Source organism: Aspergillus sclerotioniger, assembly GCF_003184525.1.
Source record: "Aspergillus sclerotioniger CBS 115572 chromosome Unknown BO94scaffold_29, whole genome shotgun sequence".
Taxonomy (NCBI): domain Eukaryota; kingdom Fungi; phylum Ascomycota; class Eurotiomycetes; order Eurotiales; family Aspergillaceae; genus Aspergillus; species Aspergillus sclerotioniger.
Genome location: NW_020291019.1, coordinates 143,765 through 166,527, shown reverse-complemented (window position 1 = coordinate 166,527; position 22,763 = coordinate 143,765). Strand labels below are relative to the sequence as shown.

Sequence of the window (22,763 nt, the reverse complement as noted above, 5' to 3'; positions counted from 1 at the left end):
TCTTCAAGCTGACTTCCAACTTGATCAGCTTCACAAATTCTTTTAAACGCGTTTTTGGCCTCGTCAACGGTGAGGCCATTTAGACCAGCAATCTGGCGATGAGACCTCTTGTTCTTGGTGTTTTGCCTCTCCAATCCAGTTCGTAATTCATCAACTTCCTGCTCAAGCAAGGCAGCCCGGTTGAAGGCGATTTCGCATCCTTTTACAATATAGGATAACGCTGCTTTCATCTGCGAGGACGGGCTGATTGTACGTTCACGAAGAAGCCTTTCAATTGTAGTTTCATGCCTCCGTAATTGCTTTGTATTCTTGGGCGTTTTTGGCACTGTTGATGTAGTAGTAATACTGCCGGTTGGAGTAGGCTCACGGAGCTGTAAAACCAGCCTACTAAGAACCTCGTCCGGCTGGAATGGAACCAATCCTGAAGCCTTAAAGGCGTTGCGTATAGTTGGTTCTTTAAAGGCAAGGGAACGTGCTTCTGGGTACGTATCCAAAAAATCAATCTTATCAATATGGTGGATGCCCTGGCGGATCAACCGTTCTACCAAGCTTCTGTACGCTCGTTTTAACGGTGCAAAGCAAGCAACGTTAAGCGGTTGACAAAGATGTGAAGAATGCGGAGGCATACAGATAGGAATAACGCTGTTTTGACTACATATATTGTCGAATTCCGCAGTCAAATAAGAGTTATGTCCGTCAAGAATCAAGAGGCTATATTGCCAAATCCGCCAGTCCTTGGTGGAAGGAATAAAGTGTTCACAAAGCCAATATAAACCGATATCATTAGAAGTCTAACTGTTTGGTGATAGATTGATATGCCAATCAGAGAAAAGAAGGCCTTGATACCATGCCTTTATATGAACTTTTTTCTTAAGAATCAAGTACGGTGACAACACCACACCGGCGGCGTTGATACACTCAATTGAAGTCACCCATTCTCGATTTTCTGGCTGTATAAGAAACGGCTTGCCCATGCAGTCAGACCGTGTAACTACACGGGCTGTGGCTACTATTTCCATAGCAAAGCTAGTTTTATTAAAGTTCCAGATATCTTGATCAAGAATACCATATTCTTTCTTTGCAGCTTTAACACGGTTAAATCATTCGGTCAAAAGCTTTGGATCTTCGCATTTCGCACGTTGGATATAATATCTTTGAGAGAATTGATTCTTTAATTCCGGTATATGTTTGATAAAGTTATATACCCATTTTTCACCCACGGAGACTGTGGAATCCGAGTCACGTTTTTGGAGAAGGATTGTTGCTATATTTCGAATATATGACGGCCGAGGATGAAGTCCACGCTTTATAAGCAAGAGAATCTAATTTTTCAAAGCCTCCTCTTCAAGAAGAGTTAATTTCATAGAATTAGCACGTGTATCTGACCGTGCTTTGACTCCATTGAGACGTCGTCGCAGAGTTGAACGCGGAATGTTGAAGACGCTTGCAGCTTCCTTGATAACCGAAAATTCACCATTTTGAATAGTCTCAATAGCGAGGCAGATACGGTCCTCTTGTTCCACCAAAGAATTTGACGATCGAGGCATATTTGGTGGAATTGTTGGTGGTTGAATTGCTTCAAATTGAAAAACACGAAACTGACGCGCGCGGGTGGCCACTCGCTTACCGATTACGTTAACGTAATCGGTAAGCGAGAGGAACGCGCAAGCGGGAGGAACGCCCACCTCGTAATTCTGCTTTATATACAAATTTGAAGTCAAATATCAACCTTTTTACACCGTTCAAATCGCCTCTTCTTGGTGTTTTACTCTCGCTGGACACCATTTCCGTATATGGCCAACTTGATTACACGAAGAACAGCGAGGTGGCGCGCGGCGGCGAGGCTGTTCCTCACCGGCCGCAGAATCAAACCGTTGGATTCCTAGGGCTTCATCTTCCTCACGAGCCCGGCGAAAAAGCTGTATAGCTTCATGAACTGTAGCTCCTTCGAGGCCTGCCAATTAGCGATTACTTCGTTTTCTCTTCTTAGTCTGGTGTTTGTCTGCAGCCCGTAAATCGTGATTTTCCTGTTCAAGTAAGGCTGCCCTGTTTAACGCGATTTCGCAGCCTTTAACAATATATGATAATGCAGTTCTCATTGACTCCGGAGGACTTCGTGTACGTTCATGCAGTAATCTCTCAATTGTAGTTTTATGCTTCTTTAATTGCCTCGTGTTCTTAGGTGTTTTTAGTATAGAAGAAGTGGTAGTTTGACTTCCAGTAGGAGTAATCTCTTGTAGGCTATACATCAGCTTTCCAAGTATCTCGTCCGGCTAGAAAGGCACCAAGCCGGAAGCTGAAAAGGCGTTCTGTATAGATGATTTCTTGAAGGCAAGTTCTCGGGCTTTGGGAAATGTATTCAAGAAATCAATCTTATTAATATAGTGGATTCCTTGGCGAATTAGCTGTTCAATCAAACTGCTGTATGCCTTCTTTAACGGCGCGAAGCAGGCAATATCCAAAGGCTGATAAAGATGTAAGGAATGTAGAGGCATGCATATAGAAATAATATTATTCTGACTGCAGATTTCATCAAAACAAGGTGTTAAATAAGAGTCATGTCTATCAAGAATTAGAAGGCTATATTTCCTGACTCGCCGTTCCTTAATTGAAGGAATAAAGTAGTGTTCAAGCTAATGTAATCTGATCTCGTTAATCGTCCAACAGTTTAGTGAGGTATTGATCTTCTAAGAATGAAATATATTACTTTCATACCAGGCCTCTATATACATCTTTCCTTTTATGATGATATACGGAGGCAGGGTCCAGCCTGAGGTGTTAATACATTTGATTGATATTATCTACTCGCGATTTCCAGGCTGTATAAGAAACAGCTTGCTCATGCAGTCAGATCTTGTTACTATCTTGATAGTAGCCATAAAGTCTATGGTGAATCCAGTTTCATCGAAGTTATAGATATCTTCATTTGTAAATCTGTTCTCTGATATAGTATTTTTAATACAGTTAAACTATTCTTTTATAAGTCTCAGATCTTTGCAGAGGGCTTTTTTATAATCATATCGGCGAGAGAAACGTGTCTTTAAAGAGTCATGGTGTTTAATAAAGTTGTATATCCATTTCTGCCTTATTAAAGCCTCATTCAATGTCTCCAGCAAGGCTCCTCGTTTCTGGATTAATATAGATGCTATTTTATGAATATGGGAAGGCCTGGGGGGAAGCCCTCGTGTATTTAAGAAGAGAATCCACTGTTCTAACATCTTCTTCTCTGGAAGAGTTAATTTACATGAATTGGCATGTATATCACTTCATGATTTGACTTCTTTGACGCGTTTCTAAAGAGTGGTTTGCGGAACTTCAAAAACACGTGCTGCTTCTCGTAATGACGGAATTTGATCATTTTTTAAAGCCTTAATTGCCAAGAGAATCCTGACTTCTTGTTCCTCATGCTTTTTCAACGATATAGACATTTTGGTGGTTGGAATTGTTGATCAAAGACCTCGCGTTTTGGTGGAATGCGGAGATCACGAGGTGGGCGTTCCTCCCGCTTGCGCGTTCCTCTCGCTTACCGATTACGTTAACGTATTCGGTAAGCGAGCTGCGCACCTCACGCGTCTTAGCTCCAGTCAAAAACCTCACTCAATTCAACCAACAGCCATGCCTCCAAAAGCGCGTCAAAATGCTAGAAATCAAGCTGAGCAGGAAGGGAGGATTCTATTAGCAATTTCAGCTATTAAGAATAAAGATTGTCCATCTATTCGTCAAGCAGCACGATCTTATGCTATTCCTGAATCTACCCTACGTACAAGGCTCCGTGGAGCAACCTTTCGAGCAGAAACACGCGCCAACTCTCATAAACTGACTCAAAATGAAGAGGAATCGCTTATACAATGGATACTATCACTTATTCAACGTGGAGCACCTCCCTGACCGTCTCATGTATAAGAAATGGCTAATATTCTTCTTGCTGCCCGTGATACTACACCTATTTAATTAGTTGGAGAGAAATGGGTCTACAACTTCGTCCAAAGGCATGATGAATTAAAGACATTCTTCTCTAGACGATATGACTATCGGCGTGCTCAATGTGAAGATCCTAAGATTATTAAGGAGTGGTTTAACCGTGTATAAATCACTATAATGCAGCATGGGATTGTACCTGAAGATATCTACAACTTTGACGAGACTGGCTTTGTTATGGGTCTAGTAGCTACTGCTCAAGTAATTACTAGAGCTGATTACTATGGAAGGACATCTCTCGTACAGCCAGGGAATCGGGAATGGGTTATTTCTATTGAGTGTATTAATGCCTCTAGATGGGCCCTTCCATCATGCATTATCTTCAAGGGGAAGGTCCATATAGAAAGCTGGTATCAGAGCGATCTACCACATGACTGGAGGATTGAAGTTAGTTTAAATAGCTGGACTAGTGATGAAATAAGCCTTCACTGGCTTTAAAACCTCTTTCTTCCTGCTACTACTGGCTGTACAACTGGGAAATATCGTCTTCTAGTTCTTGATGATCATAGCAGTCATTTAATACCTCAATTCAACCAGATATGCAGTAAGAATAATGTTATTCTTATCTATATGCCTGCTCATTCTTCGCATTTATTGCAATCTCTGGATATTGGCTGCTTTTCACCATTAAAGCGTGCATATGGACACTTAGTGGAGAAGAGAATACGCCTTGAATTTAATCATATTGATAAGCTTGACTTCCTTAAGGCTTTCCCTGAGGCTCGTACAGCAACCTATACTACTAGCAATATCTGCAGTGGTTTTTCTGCTACTGGGCTAGTTCCATATGACCCAGAGCAAGTGCTCAGTCAGTTGAATATTCAACTAAGGACCCCAACACCACCAGGCAGTCAGTCAACTCATTCAGTGCCTAAGACACCCTACACCACCAGACAGCTCGAAAAGCAGGCATCTATAGTGAGAAGAAAGCTCCAAAGACGTGTACAAGAGCAGGAAGGCTTCCAAAGCCCTACCTCTTCTTTAGAGGTACGGCTGGACAAGATAATCAAATGCAGTGAATTAGCCCTAAATGAGGCAGCTCTTGCGCGTCAAGAAATTCGTGATTTACGAGCTGCAAATGAGACGCAGCTTCAAAAGAGAAAGAAGTTTACTAAGCAACTCACTGCTACAGAGGGTCTTTCTATTCAGGAGGGCCAGAAGCGATTTCAGCAGGAGAATCAGGTCTTTGAAGCTCAAGATACTCTATCTAGAGATCCAGAGCTTTCTACAGTTGGGCCCCGTGTACGCGCTCCGCCGCAGTGTTCTAATTGTCATATTCGGGGGCATACTAGGGTTAGATGTCCTAATCCACCTAGTAATTAGTTTTATAGAAATGCAATTGGTTGGTTGGTAAAAAGGTGCTTGAATCTCACCTAGTCATGGAAATCGGGTGGAAGTGCGCAGCTCGCTTACCGAATACGTTAACTAGTTATCCCCAGCCTTGTGGGTTTCTACAATCCTGCTCTGCTGGACCCTTCCCAGAATCGTATCAGCTCATCCTATCTTCTCTTCATCTTAGGCCACGGCCCGCAACAGTGTCCCCCAAGAGAAAGCGCTCCCGTGACAACAAAACCACACCGCCGCGAGAGCAGCTTCCAGACTGCGTCGAAGATGTCGCTACGCTACCCGAACCGAATTCCATCCGGTCACACTCGCAGCCGTCGGACGAGCACTCCCCCGAGGACGCTACAAAGGCATTTAGGAGCTAGGAGTCATGGAGACACTATGTGAGGTCTGCGAGTCACTGGGTTACAAAAGAGCCACACCCATCCAGGCGCTCTCCATTCCCCTGGCATTGGCAGGTCGTGATTTGATCGGCCTCGCAGAGACTGGCAGCGGCAAAACGGCAGCGTTTGTGCTTCCGATATTGCAGAAATTGATGGAAAAACCACAACCTTTACACTCCCTAATACTTGCGCCCACCCGAGAACTCGCACTACAGATCTCTCAAGTCGTCGAAGGCTTGGGCGCCTTGATCGCCGTCCGGTGTACATTATTGATCGGGGGAACCGACAATATCTCGCAGGCTATCGCATTGGGAAAGAAGCCGCATGTTGTGGTTGCAACTCCTGGACGTCTCCTTGACCATCTGGAAAATACAAAAGGGTTCTCCCTGCGACATTTACAAATCCTCGTCCTAGACGAAGCCGATAGACTGTTAGACCTAGACTTTGACCCGATCTTAGACAAAATCTTAAAGAGATTGCCAAAAAGAACCACATACTTATTTTCTGCAACCATGTCCAGGAAAGTTGAAACGCTCCAGCGGGCAGCTTTATCGAATCCTGTGCGTGTCTCGGCAGCTACAAAACGTCAAACCGTCTCGACTCTCCTACAGTCGTATATCTTCGTTCCTCTCAAGCACAAAGATGTTTATCTCGTTCATTTCTTAACAGAAAGAACAGGGCAGACGGTGATCATCTTTACTAGGACCGTGCATGAAAACCAGAGGGTATCTATCATGCTGAGAGCCCTAGGTTTTTCTGCAATCCCTATTCATGGCCAATTGTCACAGAGTGTACGACTGGCATCGTTGAATAAGTTTAGTGCGAAGTCTCGAAATATACTTGTAGCCACAGACGTGGCAGCTCGCGGACTCGATATACCCTTGGTGGATCTTGTTGTCAATTACGATTTGCCCGGTGACAGTAAGACTTATATACATCGGATCGGCAGAACAGCCCGTGCTGGTAGAAGTGGTGTTGCGGTTTCCTTCGTTTCACAGTACGATATTGAACTGTGGCTCCGTATAGAGGGAGCTCTGGGCAAAAAAGTAGACGAACATGAGATATCGAAAGACGAGGTCATGGTCTTGGCGGAACGAGTAGGGGATGCCCAACAACTTGCGGCGCGTGAAATGAGGGACCTCCAAGATAAAAGGGGTAATTCAATCTCCTCACGACGCAATAAGAACGGCAAACGAGGCAGGGAAGACATGGATCAGGAAGAAGGCTAGGGTTCAGTCCACCATCCTCCGATCCGCGATCATTTGACATGTTCTTGTCTAACGACTAACGACATGAAAGATCTACAGAGGTGTAATTGCTTTTTATCATTCTGTTGCCAAATTAAATCCAGTTGACCAGATTACTCATTCTAGAGAATAACAAAATATCGAAAGAATATGCCCCTTCAGTAGATAGTAGCATCCTCATCCATCTGGATCGGCCGATCCTTCAGGATCTTCCTTTCCCCGGATCAGGTACAGCACATCTCGCAGCTTTTTGAAAACACAATATGACTCTGCCACCCTAAACAGCTCCAGCAACTTCGGCCACAATGCATCCGGGGTGCTAATGTCCCGAAATATGTCCAATCTCTCTTGTATATCCATGGCGTTAACGATCCTGATCATCGAGTCTTCCATAATTCGGTCCCACTGGAATCGCTTACGCACCTTACAGGCCACTTGACCATGAGAGAGCGCAATCGATTTGCCAATTCTGCTCAGCATCGAGAGACCATTATAGCGTGTCTGGGGATTGGCACAAGATCCACACTGGCTGGTAATATTTTCAATGGCGGCTATGATTTCTTCAACTTCACCCGCAACGTCGTATTGCTTCGACCCACTCAAACGCTGGTAGGTGACGTTGAGATCTCTCCATCCGGACCTGGATTCGGAATCGAAATGAATCACCCGGTTGCTTTCCTGTCGGCGGATCGTCTCGGTGGTTTCTTCCAGCATAGCACGGACATCGGGGTGTTTCTCGATGGCTTTGCTGACAATCTCGGAGAGTTGCTTCTTGTCGAGGTTGTTAACTTGCTACATGGTGAAATAATGTGTTCGAATTATTTCAATGAGGATTTCCTGCTGCTGCATGGAGTTGAGTGCAACTACACCGCGGTAAAACAATCAATAAAGAGGGTAGTGGATAAAAGTGGGACAGATTGTCTCCTGTCACGGGTCTCTCTCTGCATTGCAAATCTATACAATGTTGTTGGGGCCTGATGGATTCGATGAAATGACTCCATGTTGGACACACTAGCAAGTATTTCACAATTCCTACTAGTGACCGTTTAGTATTAAAAGCATGATAGATCTACTCCGGTATTCGTTGTTTGAATACGATCATCATGTTGTAAAATACCGCAAGTGTATTGACCATTCAGTCAAAACAATAACGGGGCGCGACGCGTGCTTGCCGTTGGTGAGATTAGCACCGTGCCTGAGGCTGAAAGCGGGGGTCGTCAGCGGGGTCCTTCAGCGGCATCACTTGAAGTGAACTCAACAATCATGCTGCAATATTCCATCTGGATGTGATCGTCAAACTGTCTGCCTATCTTTGATCCTGAGTCTTAGGGGGGAAATATGTCTGTCTCATTATCTACGTGCGATGCCTCCCACCCACGTCCTGCTGATGCTCCCCTCACTTTATATACCTCCACTCACAACATCCCTAATCAAGTATACTGCAACCGAGCTGATGTCCATCCTGGCTGGTATCCCAGATCTGCCCCGTTAAGATCAAAGCTCGTTCCATTCCCCGCGTCAAATCCACTCTCATACGCACCATAGCTGACCAGTTCAATGTTCTCCAGATAGGCACCCGCATCCGTCTGCGCCCACAAGCTAAGTCCGATAGTATTCTCGGCGCGGTTGTTGATGATACCAGGTGGGATGGGGAATGTGGTTTGCGGTCCCAACACAGGAACATATTTCCCGTATTGGTAGCCGTTCACGAAAAGCTGTATGCGCACTGGCTTGACCGTCGATGGGGAGGTGAACTGGACACCGACCGGGACATCATAATCCTCAGGGAAATCGAGAGTGAAGGTGGTTAGGTAGAAGGCGACTCCTACGACAGTTTGTTAGATGATGTGGGGGAAACAAACGAGCCTGCGCATAAGGTGATCAACTCTTACCAGATTTATTGAGACCGTCCAGAGGTGATCCATCCGTCCAGCCGTCAGACTCGTTGGTCTGATACCCTGGAAGATGCCAACCTTGACGCTCGGCTAGCAGGCCACCCTCGTTCATTGGTGCTCTGACGGGGTCGAGCTCATAGGCTCCTGAGATCTGGTTAGTTCGGTGTTATGACAATCGGGTGAAAGGTCTTACCAGCGGCACCTCCTGCATTCCCTTGGATCTTCCAACTCGTGAAGGTACCTCCCTTGAGCGTTGCTCCAAGAAGGCCGCGAGGGTTCTCCACGCCATCAGCAGTCGAGGTCTCATCGTGGCCGGTATAATCGATCTGAGGGGGTGTTAATAGAATGGCATCGGTGAAAGGCTTGAGTGCGACTTACCACGACTGTGAGAAGATTGTTCGTCTCCTTCAAGGTTTGATTGGAAAAGCCAAGGTCCGCGGTGGAGGATGTCTCGGAAGCATCGCCTTCAAATGTGGCAACGAGATCACCGTTTAGCCAGACGTTCCAACCAAAGGCCACGCCTCCTTGCGCCGTCAGGTTCGCACCCGTCACGTTAGTACCGTCGAACCGACCGCGATAGATCTTGATTCCGGTGTAGTAGCTATAGTCGGATGCGAACAAAACTGGCAGACTCAGTGGATCGACTGGGCTCAACGTGGTCGTCTTGTTGCACACCGTCCATTTGGAGTCGTCATAGGAAGACTGAAGCTCTGGCAGGGAGTCGCGAACTTTCCATCCAGTCAGAGTGGGAAGGTCAATTGTGCTATCAGCGCCACTAATCGACCCGACCAGGCTGCCGTATTCAGTCTTGTTTACGGCAACCTCCTTGCCGTTCCAGGTTACTGCAGTCGCGGAGGAACCAGCGAACACTTCCACTATCGTGGCATTATCGTTATCGCCTATTAGCTCCACAACGCCCCCTGATAGACTGGCGCTGCGTACTAGGTACGGCCCAAGCACAAATATTTGCTGCTCCGCTGTGACATAGGGATCTGTCGTGGTCGGGGCTGCCCAGAATCGGAACGCAGTCTCTGTTTCCAGGAGATAGAAGATGGCTCCGTTGGAGAACTTGACTACGCTGGTACCACTACCTTGCGTATACGTGTATGTGGTAGTCCGATTTCCAGAATTGCTGGTCAAGTTCACCGGAACGCCGTATTCCTCGAAGGTCAACTTGGTGGCGTTCTTGAATGCGAAAGAGGCAGTCTGTCCGACGCGCGCATAGAGCACCACAACGTCCGTGTCTCCAAAGGTTCCGTATGTTGCGATATCAGTGGAGACATATAGAAGCGTGCTGTGTCCGAGTGGGTAATCCGTTGTTATTATCTTACTCTGGCGGCCTTCCAAGTTGATGTTCGGCAGGGTAAAAGCCCCAGCAGAAGTAGTGACGTCCAAGGAGAACGTGAGATCTGTCTGGGAAGAGGTGGTGGCTTGTTGGACGACATAAAAGCCAGCAGTCGTGTTGGGGTTTCGCAGCACCCACGTGTATGCCGATGTGGTCGATGTGTAAGAGGTACCATTGCCCTCCATTTCCACACCCAGGAGACCAGATGATACCCGCGTGAACAGGCCAATGAGTTTCGTCTGGCTCAGCTTGTCCCTAATCTGCCTGGTCTCACTGAGAGGGGCGCTGTAATCGTCTGCGACCGGTAAGCGTGGCTCCATATGCGGAATGCGATGAAGACCTACATGATGTGTACACAACGGGTGCTGCCAAGTGACCCCAGTTTGTGCCCCCGTACAGCATATACAGGTTCTGGAGTGTTACTCGCTGACCAATGTTGTTCTTGTAGTATAGATCCGCAAACTGTGGGCTCAGCTCACTCGTGCATTGGTCATAGAAAGCGTCGGCACCCCAAGGAGAATACCAACCACCTTCGAACTCGGGAAAGTACTCGGGCTGAGTGAAGCTGGTGTTCTGGAACCATTGATAATAGTTCCGGACGACGGTGAATCCTGTGGAAGGATTGGTACAACTGGTGCCTCCGGGATACGAGTCAAGACCATAGACATTGACTGCGCCACCAACATCTTCATAGTCCGTGGACCAACTTCGAGAACGCTGGCCTTTCTCATTGCTGCTGAAGGGAACATCCACGCCGACAGCTCGGAATGCTTCCTCAATCTGCTCCATATACTCGACCAAGGTATTGGTCGCAGAATGGGTTGTCTCCTGAAGCTCATTTTCAATTTGATTGAGGATGACCGGACCACCGTTGGTAATGGAATTGGCCGCGATAATTTTGCCAATATGTTCGATCCAAGGGGCCCACGCCTGGTGGTATGTCGCGTCACTGGTTCGCAACTTGCCACCACTTCCGTCGCTCAAGTACAGAGCAAGACCACCTCCATTGAACTCGGCGTTGCAGTATGGTCCGGCACTAGTCAGGTTAGTTATATCCAACGCAAGACATTGGGGAAAGGTCTAACCGTGCGATGATATAGATTCCGGCGTCTTTCGCATAGTCAAACAAGCGCTGAATATTGTGCGCGCCTGTCTCGAAGTCATACGTTCCGTTAATTGGGGAGTGATAATCCCAGAAGAAATACAAACTATATGGTTGCGATATCAGCAATCACGTCATTAATCACTGAAGAGTGTTGAGAAAAGCGGGTCTGACCTAGCAGCGTTCAAACCATGGGCGCGCATCTTCTGAAAAACATCCAACCACATTTCTGGAACCGGCAATCTGGGATAGTGAAATTCTCCGGAGTACACAAACAAGCGATTTCCATTGACAGTCAAACTATAGGGGTCCCAGGCAACCAGATCGGTGAGACCATCTGTGGTCGCCCGGATCTGGGCGACAAAAATCGCCCAGCATGACAGCAGAAACTGCAACTTCATTGTGGAAGAAGGCTGTTGGAACAGGCGCAATGCCCGAGCACTTGAGCCATCTTCCCACTTTTATATATGCGATTACACTGCCAAGTTCGCAAGAGCAACGTCCGTTCGCCTAATTCCCCACCATTTCCACGCGAGGAACCATGAACAGGATACGGAGAATGGCGCGCATGGTTCATTGCAGAATTGCACGCATATGCAGGTGCAATCACGACAGTGCCCCTGACTGAGGTCCATACGCCGGGGGATTGGTGGAAGAAAAAGATTAATGGCACCATCGGGCAATTTCACCCCGATCCTGGTCACGTCAGGAGACCAGCCATGTCCGGTGGGATTGCGGGGTAATCTAGGGGTGCAGAATGCCAGCTTGGGTCCGCTGCGCATACATACTTTGCCTATGTCTGTTGTATGTGATTAGGCAATCAGGGGAGTAAGCACCAAGTGTTCGTGAGAGCCGGATTTTACCTTTCTTCAAAATTTGGTTCCCCGCGGTGTCCGTCAAGCTTTCTGCGGGAAACTATACGAAATCGGCTATTACCTACTACTCTATAAGACATGTATACTGCCCTCTGATGCCACCCGGTCGCAAATATTGTGTTAATGTGTTGTTCTTTAGGACAGAGGCAGTATGGTCCGCACTGAGCAGACATGAGGGCTTAGTAGACCGCCACGACACTTATGAAAGATCGCCAAGCAACAATCCATCTGCTCTCATGAGGGTTGAAAGAACTTCCAGTCAATCAACAAACCAAGGATTGGGTATAGATGAGGCCAAACGACAAGGCACGACTCCTGATGCTTTATGTACCCAAGGTGGAGTCCGGTAGACAGGCATATTGACATGGCATCCATGCGGCCTCGGAATGCAACGGACCAGACCATGACACCACTGGACTAAAGATAGCAGTGGATCCGAAAGTCGGTCAAAGTTTGCGCGGACCAACACCCCTTTTGGGACCAGCCTCGGCTCAACCTTATCGGCGCTTATCACTAATCGGCCCAACGCCCCACGGCAGGTTTTTCCGCTCCGCCTTTTCTTCGTTGCTTCTGGAATCCTAGCTTGCTCCTGATCCTTCACGCATATAATTTTCTTTCTTGCTGTATACATCTTTCCTTCGTTAATTTATCTAATTCCATGGAGGCCATTCGCTCGTTGGCGTGCTCCCTGTGGGGGTCCGTCACTTTCTGGAAAGCCGCCGCCATTTGCTTTGCCTTGCTCAACCTAAAGACTCTCCCCATTGTGTGGCATGTACGTGTGGCTTCCATGATGTCCATGGGATCAGATCAGCTAACGGCTTAGATCCGCGTTTATCGCTACTTCTTCAAACATGGCTACCTCATCACCCCCGCCGTCGAACAGCCCGCCCGCCCCTGCACCGAGGTTCTCGAGCCCGTTAGCATCTTCTCCCGCGCCCCCATCATGGAACTCGACTTCAACATGCACAAATCCAACTCGACCTACTTTTCCGATCTCGATGTCTCCCGTACCGCCCTCATGTCCAACATTGTCGTCAAGGGTGCCGCGCTCCTGGAAAAACGCCTGCACGCACAAGGAAAGAAAGGATTCCTGGGTTTCATTCTCGGCAGCGTCTACACCAGCTTCAAGCGCGAGATCCCGGCCTACACCAAGTACGAGGTCAAGTCGCATGTCGCCAGTTTCGATCAGAAGTGGATCTACATTGTCACCTATTTCCTGAAGCCGGGCAAGGGAAAGAAGGGCCAGGACGACCCCGAGGTTTTGAAGAAGCGTCTCTATGCTGTGTCTATTAGCAAGTATGTCCTCAAGAAGGGCCGCTACACGGTTCCTCCGAAGGATGTGTTCGAGGCTGCGGGATACACGCCTTTCCTGTTCGATACGGCGGAGAATGGACACGCGACTGGGGTTGAGAACGGACACGTCAATGGAGATGCTGTTCAGCGGAAGGAGGCTGCTTCTGATGTGCAGTCGGATGAGTGGGAGCGCTTGAAGGCGGAGATTGATCGGGGGTTGACTGTTGTGGAGCCGATCATTGCTCAGGAGGAGAAGCTTATGGAGGATTATGTTCACAAGATGAGCAAGCCTGGGTTTGCTTAGACGTAATGTGTAGTACGATAGACTTTTTCGGGAAGGATAGAATTATAGATTTGTTGAATAGATTTTTTTTTCCAGTCGGCCGCATCAGGAAGAAAACGCAGTCGTGTGATATCAACACAATCCCATCCAAGATTCGGCTCTAATAGGCAATATCAAAGGCAAAGCTCATGATGGTATCTCTTATCAATTGCAATGATTCCGTAAACTTGAGATGTGGGTTTTGTACCAGTGGCTAGTGGTGATAATATCCACCCTGTGGTTGCATTACTTGTCCAGATTTATTCATCTTTCTAGTCGCCACTATGATCTGGAAATATCTTTTGACATTACTTCTTTCTGAACACTCATGGACGATGTCGTCTTAGAATCAGATGAGCAGCAAAGGCCAGAGCGGAGAAAACAACAGCACCCGTCAAGAGATGACCACTTAGATTCTTGGGATTGATCTATGTTGTGGTTAGCAACTGATAGCATGTGTAACAATCGTTGACTCGTAGCTTACATCCTTGTCCCGTTCTAGCTCCGTTTTGCGAAATTGTTCTTCCTCATAGAAGACCTTAGTGTCCTCCCCCAGCTCGGCATAGTACTCCTGAAGCTGTTTAACTTTGGTCCTGACGAACTCCTCACGCGTCCTATGCATCTCAGGCGTCGCAGTAAAGTTGTACACTCTCTCCGCTATCGTTTCGCTCGAACCCCAGCAATACTCGTCAACGAGATCCCAATATATCATATCGACGGACGGGACCATCCGACATGCCAGGTTGAACCACGCGCTTCTATCCCGGATTGACTGGCGCATTCGCGCCGACAGTCTATCGTGTGAAGAGGGAATCCCCTGCTCTGCTTCCTTCTGTTCCAGACACTGCAGGAACACATCTGCCTTCGGTAAGTACTGGTCAAAGAAAGTATCGACTCCCGAATTATAAATAATCCTATGCGGTCGTTCGAGCAACAACCACCACGGGATACTGCCGGCGAATTGGGCGGGCGCTGCGTAGCAGAATTCCCAGTCAATCACACCGGTAATTTGGAAGGAATCATTTACCAAGACGTTCCCAGGACAGAGATCATCACCGAACAATTTAAAAGGACCGTGATTATCTTTCTCGGATAGAAAGCTCAACGCTATAGCTTTCATTAGATGACGACAAGCATATTTCTCGCGACAGTCCGTGGAATCGTAGATACTATTCCGCTGTTCCTGCAGATGCGTTGATTGTGACTCAAGCAAAGAGATAATATAATCCGCGGAGCTGGTATATGTTCTCGTGGGAGTCGAATCGACAAGCCCGCACGTCCGAACCAGTTCATTCATCGCCAGGGTTACTGGTCGTTCTGTGATGCGCGACTCGCCGGTGCCTTCATCCCGACCAAGACTACCAATACGATCAAAGTCGAGTTTCCACAACTCCAGCAGGATATGTGCCATTTGTCCGTACAACACCCTGAGCATATCCCCGTCGATATCAAGATCCAGAGCTTCATCTTTACCCGATGAAGCATCCTTTCGAAGTAACTCGGACATCTTCCTCCCCTCCACCCACGTCATGATGATATACGGACCCAGACCAGTGGGATTCTCATAGTCGGTCCCATACCCAATCACACGCGGCACGGGAATGGATGTATGGTCCGCGATGTATTTCATGAGAAGCGCCTCGCCATGAACCTTTTCATTCGGGAACATGGACTTCCCCGCGAGTGGAAATCGAATCAACCAGTCCTCGCCGCCGTCGTCCCAGTGAAGACGGAAGCTGAAATTGAAGGACCCGCTGTGCATGGATCGAAGATGGCAGTCATCGCGTTGCCGATACCGGTTGGCCAGGTCACAGATGCCCCTGCCAGATTGGGAGCACCGATTCACCCATTCTTTCTTCAATCCTTCGAACCGGGACAGTGCGATATCGTCGAAATCCATCGGTTGGATGGTTTCAGTGCACCCGAGAAGGCGGATTGCCGAGGAGTATGGATAGCTGGAGGAAATGCTTCCCCAATGCTTGATGTTTGGGCCCGGCGGGTCAGCTGAGATCACCGTCGGTGCCTCGAGTCTAGCCTATTACGGCTACAGGCCGCAAGGCCCACCAGGGAAGCAACCAATCATGGCTATCTACAATACGGTGGAGAAAAACAATCCCGAGTCACGGTATCTACCCCGTACTGGGAGGTAGTGTGAATCCCACTTTCCGTAACTGATGATGGATTTGATGAAAACGACGACAGTATCGTGTTGCAAGATACTGAAGAAGTGATAAAGTGATGGGAATGGTAGAATGAAGGGAAAGGTGGGAGTGGTCTGATCCCCTAAGGAATCGCCGGTCGCGCATCCGAAACAGGCAGGCGCGCCTCCCACCCGAAACGGGCAACCGCCCCTACAGTAGTAGTATTGAATACCATGACCTTACGCTATGATAGCACTAGCACTCTTCAAAACACTCATCCTCCAACCTTTTCTGGCTATACTGAACCCCCGCGATGCGTTATCTACCCCCGCACATACAGCATCATGAACGCTCCTCTCCTCAGAAAGACCTCTGACCACTCACTCACTCAAGCACAGTCGAGCAAAGACAGGTCCATCTAGATATATCCAACCGCGTAAGCTTCCACTCCTTCAGAGACATGGTCAAAGAGAACTTACCCGAAAAGTACCATATCTATCTCCGTCCCTTACTTCCTCCCCGCACCCTTTCTTCGTTGTTCCCGTTCCCGCTGGGACGACCGACCAGCCTCAGTCAGTAAAGTGATATTGGTTTGATCGGTCAGAGCCTCCGTCAAGGCCGCGCGGTCTTCTGGACTGATGGTTTTGGGTGCGTTATCGGTTCCTTCTAAATCTTTCAAGCTGGAATCCCGGTTGGGGTCCGGATTTGGTTGTGAGTTTAGGCTCATCTTGGGAAATATCTCCAGATTTTATTTTTGTCTGTTGGTTTTCAGTAAGTTGATATTGGGATATTGGAAGGAACAGTAGCAGATACCGCTGGGCTGCTGTCTTCGGGAAGATCAGGCTATCGTGCGGGGTAGATGTTTACAGTGGAGTCTGTCATTCTTTAGTTGAAACCAATCCCAGCATGGACATGTGACTAGAGAGAGCTTGCTTTTGTATTTTTGCTCCTGCTTTTTCATTTGTTCATTTGTTCCTTTTTTTTTTAAGGAAAAGTAATGGGAGTGTTCTGTATATTAGGAACCATTATCAGAATACCTGGGCTATACCGCGACACATCTGTCCTAGGATTTGATGTCATTATAACGTCCACAGGAGTATTTGAGATAGACCTTAACATACTCCCTTGGGATTCGGATGTATCAAGCTCGCATAGTCTATAAGAAGAAACTTCACATCTCTTGAATATATCGTATCATCTGACCAGACATAATTCCAAAATAAATACTAGATAACATATGCCCTTGAGAAAACAGCAACAGGGGGCACTCACACACAATCTACCAGTCAACAAACACAAGTAATTTATCACAAAGGTCTACAATTCAAGAGCATGAACCAACATATTACCTTCCATTACGAACAACTACCCCTAATCACTACCCTGAGTATTAATTACCACAACATTACCCCCTTCCCTTCCCCTTCAAGTACAAACTACCCTCTATTACCACCTCATCTCTCACCCATCCCATCCTAATTAATACAATCACTTCTCCTTCTCCCCATGCCCCGCCGTTCCCTCCGCCAATTCCTCCGCATGTTCATAAAACCTCGGCAACGGCTCCAACTTCTGCCGTAGCACCCACACCCTGAAATGCCACCATGCGTTCTTGAGCTGATAGGAGGCGTGTTTGCGTGTCGAAACGGAGAAGACCTGGTCGAGTTCTTCGAGGGTGAGTTCTACTCTTTGTCAGCTAGGCCATTCTATACATACCTGTGGGAGAATCGAACAGCAAAGAAAGCAATAACGGAAGTGATTGGAAGGAAGGAATCTTACCCTTCGTCTCCGGCACAAACAACAAGACCAAAAACCACCCAATCACACACCACGCCGCATACCACCCAAATGCACCCTGGGGCTTAAATGCCCGAAGTAGCAGCGGCCACGTAAACGAAAGAATGAAATTAAAGCACCATGTTGTTGCTGTCGCCCACGACATACCTACCTCGCGGACTTGCAATGGGAATGCTTCCGCGGAGTAAGTAAATGGTACGGGTCCCTCACCCGGTGAATAGAATACCTCGAAGAGATACATGCCCGTTGTTACCATGGCCACTCGCTTCTTACTTGTGCTGTCGTCGGGATCGATCCAGAAGGAGAATCCACACCAGAGGAGACAGATGGCTAGGAAGGGGAAGGTGAATAGTAATAGGTTTCGACGTCCCCAGGTGTCAATTGTGAAGAATGCGGGAAGGGCGAATACCCAGTTTAGGATCCCTGTGCCCATTGATGCCAGGAGGGCTTGTTGCGTGCTGTATCCTGATTCTTGGAAGATTGTGGTCGAATAATAGGCTATCACATTCACCCCGCAGAACTGCTGGAGGAACATGACGATCCAGGAGGCCAGAGTGGCACGACGGTTGCGTGGGATGGTGAACAGTTCGAGGAACATGGTGAAGAAGTTCTTGCCCGTGTTGACTTTGCGTTCGAGTTCCACTTGGATGTATGCGTAGTAGAGGTCACGTGCGGCTTGGAGGTCGGAGGGACGAAGGGTTCGGAAGGATTTGAATGCTTTGTTGATTTTGTTGTGTTGGATTAGCCAGCGAGGGGATTCGGGGCAGAAGTAGACTTGGGCGCAGACTATGAGCGGGAGGACGACGGTGGAGCCGAGCATGAGCCGCCAGGAGAGGTCATCGGAGAGGCCCATGAAGGCGACGCCCATGATATTGCCGAGCATGATGCCGAAGGCTGTCCACATTTGCCACATCATGACGAGGGCGCCGCGGATTGGGGCCGGGGAGCATTCGGCCGCGTAGACGGGGACGGTGGACGATTTGGATCCGATGCCGAGGCCGAGCACGAAGCGGGCGATGAATAGGTTCACCCAGGAGTTGGCGACACCTTCCCAGATGGAGGCTACCGCGGCGATGAAGCAGGAGAGGAAGATGGTGCCGCGCCGGGCGAGGTAGCGATTCATGGGCTCGGTGAGCCAGCACCCGACGATTGCGCATGCGAGGTAGGGCGCGCCAACGATGAGTCCGGTCAGGTAGTCTTGCATTTTCGCGGAGAAGCGGGGAGAGGTGATTCCGAGTTGCTGGTAGGGTTAGTTGAGTAGGTTGAGGGGAAGGGGGAGGGTTACCTTGAGGTAGATGGCTTGGGCACCGTTGTTGACTGTCTCGTCCATTCCCTGCACGGCGGCGGCAAGAGAGCACATGGCTAATGGATCATCAGTATAAGATGGTGGGATTATGATGGGGTGATGGGGACTCACCGGCCATAAAGTAAAGCTGCCAGGGCTGTGACCATTTATGAGTCTGTTCCCGCCGGATGATCTCCTTGTCCTCATCAGTCAGGTCAGGGAGGTCCAAAGCGGCCTTTGGATTCTGCGATATCAGAGCACCCTTTCGGAAATCGTCCAAGTGGTCTTCAAGACCGTACTGACGACAGAAGCTCTCCACGTCGGTGAGCAGTTGCTCCCGCGGGATACCTGCCAGAGGGTTCTCAAACACAGCATTGAGACCACCCGACCGGCCTTCGATATCAAAGACATTGTGTCGCTGAGGAGGCTTTTCCGCGTGCTCGACGCTGGCAGGGCTTTCGGCCTTATTGACAGCCTTTTCTGTGATCTCTCCGGTATCCATGATGTACCGGACAGATTAGTCCTGGTAGATGACGTGCGGAGACTATTATCTCAAAGCAAAACGAGGGAGCTCAGGTTATGGAGAGAAAGCGAAAGGCCGACACCCTAAACTTTCTGCGCAAATGTGGCTTGGAGGCCAACAAAAACATAATTCAGCCGCAAGACTCTAGATTCGGCGGATTGACGAGCAGTTTTCACCATCGGGGAGCAAACCCCGGGGTGGGAGGATCCCCAGCTTTTATCGAATTTCGCGGGGAGCCTGGTCATCTGCAGTGGATCCTGTCCATGCAATAGTGATAGGACGGGATTTCGCCGACGCGCATGGGACAGAGTTCGATGGGCATGGTGAATCCTCGATGCGGCATATACCGACCGCTACGCGTGCCAGCCGCGTCTGGTTGGATTGAAAATGCTTCGACCACCCGGCTCCGTTACATCCTGGTCGGCGCGGGCACACCGCGCTCGATGGGATTGGTTGCGTGAGACCAGGATGGCCTTCCATGCGTCATTTGAGGATGGATTGGGGGATGGCCGCCAGGAGGGGTTGGGTAAGCACCGAGGCTGGGCGCGGTCGGGCGCTATGGGCCGGACGGAGATGGAGATGGATATGAGACGGAGACATGGTCAACCATGGATGGAGCCAGTGGGCAGCGACTGAGAGGCTCGAGGGCAGATCCCCAGCTGGGGAACCCCGTGGGGATTGGTAGAAGTCTCCAGATGACAGAGAGACACAGCAATGGTTAGACCACGAGACGGCCGTGGGTCGAACCAACCCAATCGCTGTGTTTATGACGGGCCAGGATTGAGTTGGATCCCACGCTATGGAAGGCTAACGTGAGCCGACCGGGTTTAGCGATGTTAGTGAAGTTAGATTCTGGGGGATTTCGTGGGGGAAATTGGGGGAATCGGGGAAATTGGGGCTGGATGCCCCAATACGGTGGGGAAACGCCTGAGGCCACCCAGAGGGCCACGTGATCCCTGTTGGTGGCGCCGTCGACTGCCCTAATCCGCCGCAAGGAGGTGACGTTATAGGATGGAAATGAGTGAATAGCCGTCTTGGAGAACGGGTTATTGGTTGCTTATGTCGCATTGGCTCCCTTGGCAGCCTCCCGTCTGAAGGAGGGGACGTAGGTGGCGGCCGATCTATCCGACGTGGCGCACCGTCCAAAGCTTGCAACCGGTCTGGGAGCTTGCAGATGACCGCGCCCAGCCCGGCGGTCCAATCGCGGGGGTGTCCGTCAGCCGTGCTGGATCAAACACAAACCCTCGTCGGGGTTGTCTAACCCGGAGCTCAGGTGCAGGTCTGAAAGGCTCTCATCCTCCATCACATGGAAATGAATCTCGCGCGGAAGCATTAGTAAGGCTGAATGTAAACCTTCCCTGGTCTTGGCATGGCGGGGTGAGCCGGCAGGAGATACATGTGTAGTGAGACAGGGCGCCTAACATGGCATCATATGAGTCAGAATGGAATTGCAAGTGAGGACGGAATAAGCAGCAAACCCAAATCCAAGCGAACAAAGGGATGGGCCTTACAACCTGGCAGTTGTTTCAGTTCTGCAGTGTAAGATCCAAGAGCCAGTTTCCCATGTTGGGCTCACAACGTTTGGAAAATAGGCTACAAGCATAACTCGAAGGCCGGTTACAAATCCGGTGGGATCTATTGGCCAAGGTGCTGTCAAGTGCCGCTCGATTTCCAACTTCCGCGTGGGAATTTCAGGTCCTTGGATAGAGTGGAAACCACTCGGCCAGAATGTTCCATTGTAGCTCAGGTGTCTGAGGAAAGGCAGATTTAAAACTATACCAGGGAAAATCATGAAGAAGCGAGTCCTTTGTTCTGTCGTGTGGCGCTCAACAGTTATAGACACGACCTAGACGGGTTACATATTATGATGGTGAGACTGAAGCCTATAGCCATACAGAGCACGGGGTAAGGCGACCTGGAATAAGCAATTTCAGTTGTAAGCCACCGTAAACTTTACCTTGCGAGATCTTCCCAACTGGCAACAGCCACTCCCGGAGGTCAGACCGTTTCTCGCGGCGCTAAGAACATGGCGTGTCAGCAGAACGCCTTCTTCCATTAGAGAGTTTGAATGGGTATTATCCCCTGGGCTTATTCCTCTTATTCTGGATCGGATGCAATGCAATCGCCTCGGTCGCCTTCTTCGGAAACTTCATTGTTGGGAAGGAATTCACTATAGGTAGTATTTCATTACATTCCTCTGTAAGAATTCGAAATTTCGGCGACGCTGTAGGGTTCGAGGCTCGTGTTATCAGGGTATTGAGACCCATCATATGAGACTCTGACATCTCTATCTTCTGGGCGAGAGCAGATAGCTTGCACATCACGTCCACAATTTTAGGCAGCAGTTTCATTGTGTGTAAGGAAGCTAAATCATGCGACAGGTTCAAAACAAGATATCGCAGTATCTTGTTTCATATAGTGGCTGATACCAGCCTAGGAATGGGCACAACGTCGCGGAACGTTCTTTGGTTACGAACGATGTGGTTGTAACAGCTTGTTTGCAGCTTAGCTCCTGGAAGTCTACTTCTCATTACTATCGGTATAACTCCGAACCAGCTCATGGTTGAGAAGGTGTCGGTTTTGGTAATAGTTGCGGCAAAAACAGTCTTTATCATTGCCACTGGAGAGTATGATCTCGAGCCATTGTTCAATGATTATGCGTGAAGTTGATCAATGATATATCACTCGTCTGACATGTCGCAGAAGTTCGAGACACGTCCGTCATGGTGTCATTTAGCAGCTTGGGAGTGTACTTGGACGGGTTGTAGGCGAATGAGAATGTCAATCTGCAGATTTTCGTTCCTCGCAAAGATGCATTTCCACGTGCTGTGTGGAGTCAAACACATCTGAAGGGGGAAACGTCGGTGTGGACGCACTAACCTTATGATCGACATATATAGCATCAGGATGACTGGGTTGTTGTTATATTCGCGAATTACCTGCTGATACCTTGTGGACCCAACACACGACTTTTGGGAAATGGCCCTCATTGATGGGATTTATTTCCGAGAACTCAAGGCAGGGCAAGGATCTGACTCGGCAAGTAACTAGACATTGTCTGGGGTGCTTTGCCTAGCTAATTTGATGCAGGATCTTGGTAGACCTGCAATGTGGCGTCGGAAACCCTGGAACTAGTCCGATATGACGTTTGGCTTATACTCCACAGAAATGCAATTGTTGCTAAATCGAGGTATCGTGTGCTTCCTAGTATAGAAAGTACCGAAGAACGTGGA

General features: G+C 48.7%; 6 protein-coding genes across 6 annotated transcripts; 2 read left to right on the top strand and 4 right to left on the bottom strand.

The window, feature by feature from the left end:
* Nucleotides 1-5,692: 5,692 nt before the first annotated feature.
* Nucleotides 5,693-6,934, top strand: BO94DRAFT_589066 (DEAD/DEAH box helicase; the record flags this gene model as incomplete). Its single annotated transcript, XM_025615925.1, has 1 exon — nt 5,693-6,934. One exon carries the CDS (start codon nt 5,693-5,695, stop codon nt 6,932-6,934), a length of 1,242 nt encoding a protein of 413 aa, XP_025463882.1.
* A 195-nt stretch (nt 6,935-7,129) lies between these two features.
* BO94DRAFT_627268 (glycoside hydrolase family 35 protein) lies at nt 7,130-11,695 on the bottom strand (the record flags this gene model as incomplete). The annotated part of the gene is made up of 8 exons (XM_025617406.1): nt 7,130-7,740; nt 8,493-8,777; nt 8,845-8,991; nt 9,041-9,173; nt 9,226-10,487; nt 10,537-11,228; nt 11,278-11,400; nt 11,469-11,695. 8 exons carry the CDS (start codon nt 11,693-11,695, stop codon nt 7,130-7,132), a joined length of 3,480 nt encoding a protein of 1,159 aa, XP_025463881.1.
* A 1,132-nt stretch (nt 11,696-12,827) lies between these two features.
* BO94DRAFT_559549 (uncharacterized protein) lies at nt 12,828-13,766 on the top strand (the record flags this gene model as incomplete). Its single annotated transcript, XM_025614076.1, has 2 exons — nt 12,828-12,941; nt 12,993-13,766. The coding sequence occupies 2 exons, from the start codon at nt 12,828-12,830 to the stop codon at nt 13,764-13,766; spliced, it is 888 nt and encodes a 295-aa protein (XP_025463880.1).
* Nucleotides 13,767-13,930: 164 nt separating this feature from the next.
* Nucleotides 13,931-15,952, bottom strand: BO94DRAFT_627266 (uncharacterized protein). Its single transcript, XM_025617405.1, has 2 exons — nt 14,269-15,952; nt 13,931-14,212 (listed from the first exon to the last, which is right to left on the bottom strand). The coding sequence occupies exons 1-2, from the start codon at nt 15,682-15,684 to the stop codon at nt 14,111-14,113; spliced, it is 1,518 nt and encodes a 505-aa protein (XP_025463879.1). The 5' UTR covers nt 15,685-15,952; the 3' UTR covers nt 13,931-14,110.
* Nucleotides 15,953-16,212: 260 nt separating this feature from the next.
* Nucleotides 16,213-16,799, bottom strand: BO94DRAFT_538570 (uncharacterized protein). The gene is made up of 2 exons (XM_025612520.1): nt 16,413-16,799; nt 16,213-16,361 (listed from the first exon to the last, which is right to left on the bottom strand). Exon 1 carries the CDS (start codon nt 16,650-16,652, stop codon nt 16,434-16,436), a length of 219 nt encoding a protein of 72 aa, XP_025463878.1. The 5' UTR covers nt 16,653-16,799; the 3' UTR covers nt 16,213-16,361; nt 16,413-16,433.
* Nucleotides 16,800-17,413: 614 nt separating this feature from the next.
* BO94DRAFT_474374 (sugar porter family MFS transporter) lies at nt 17,414-19,509 on the bottom strand (the record flags this gene model as incomplete). The annotated part of the gene is made up of 4 exons (XM_025608509.1): nt 17,414-17,610; nt 17,705-18,962; nt 19,008-19,084; nt 19,140-19,509. The coding sequence occupies 4 exons, from the start codon at nt 19,507-19,509 to the stop codon at nt 17,414-17,416; spliced, it is 1,902 nt and encodes a 633-aa protein (XP_025463877.1).
* Between the last annotated feature and the right edge of the window lie 3,254 nt (nt 19,510-22,763).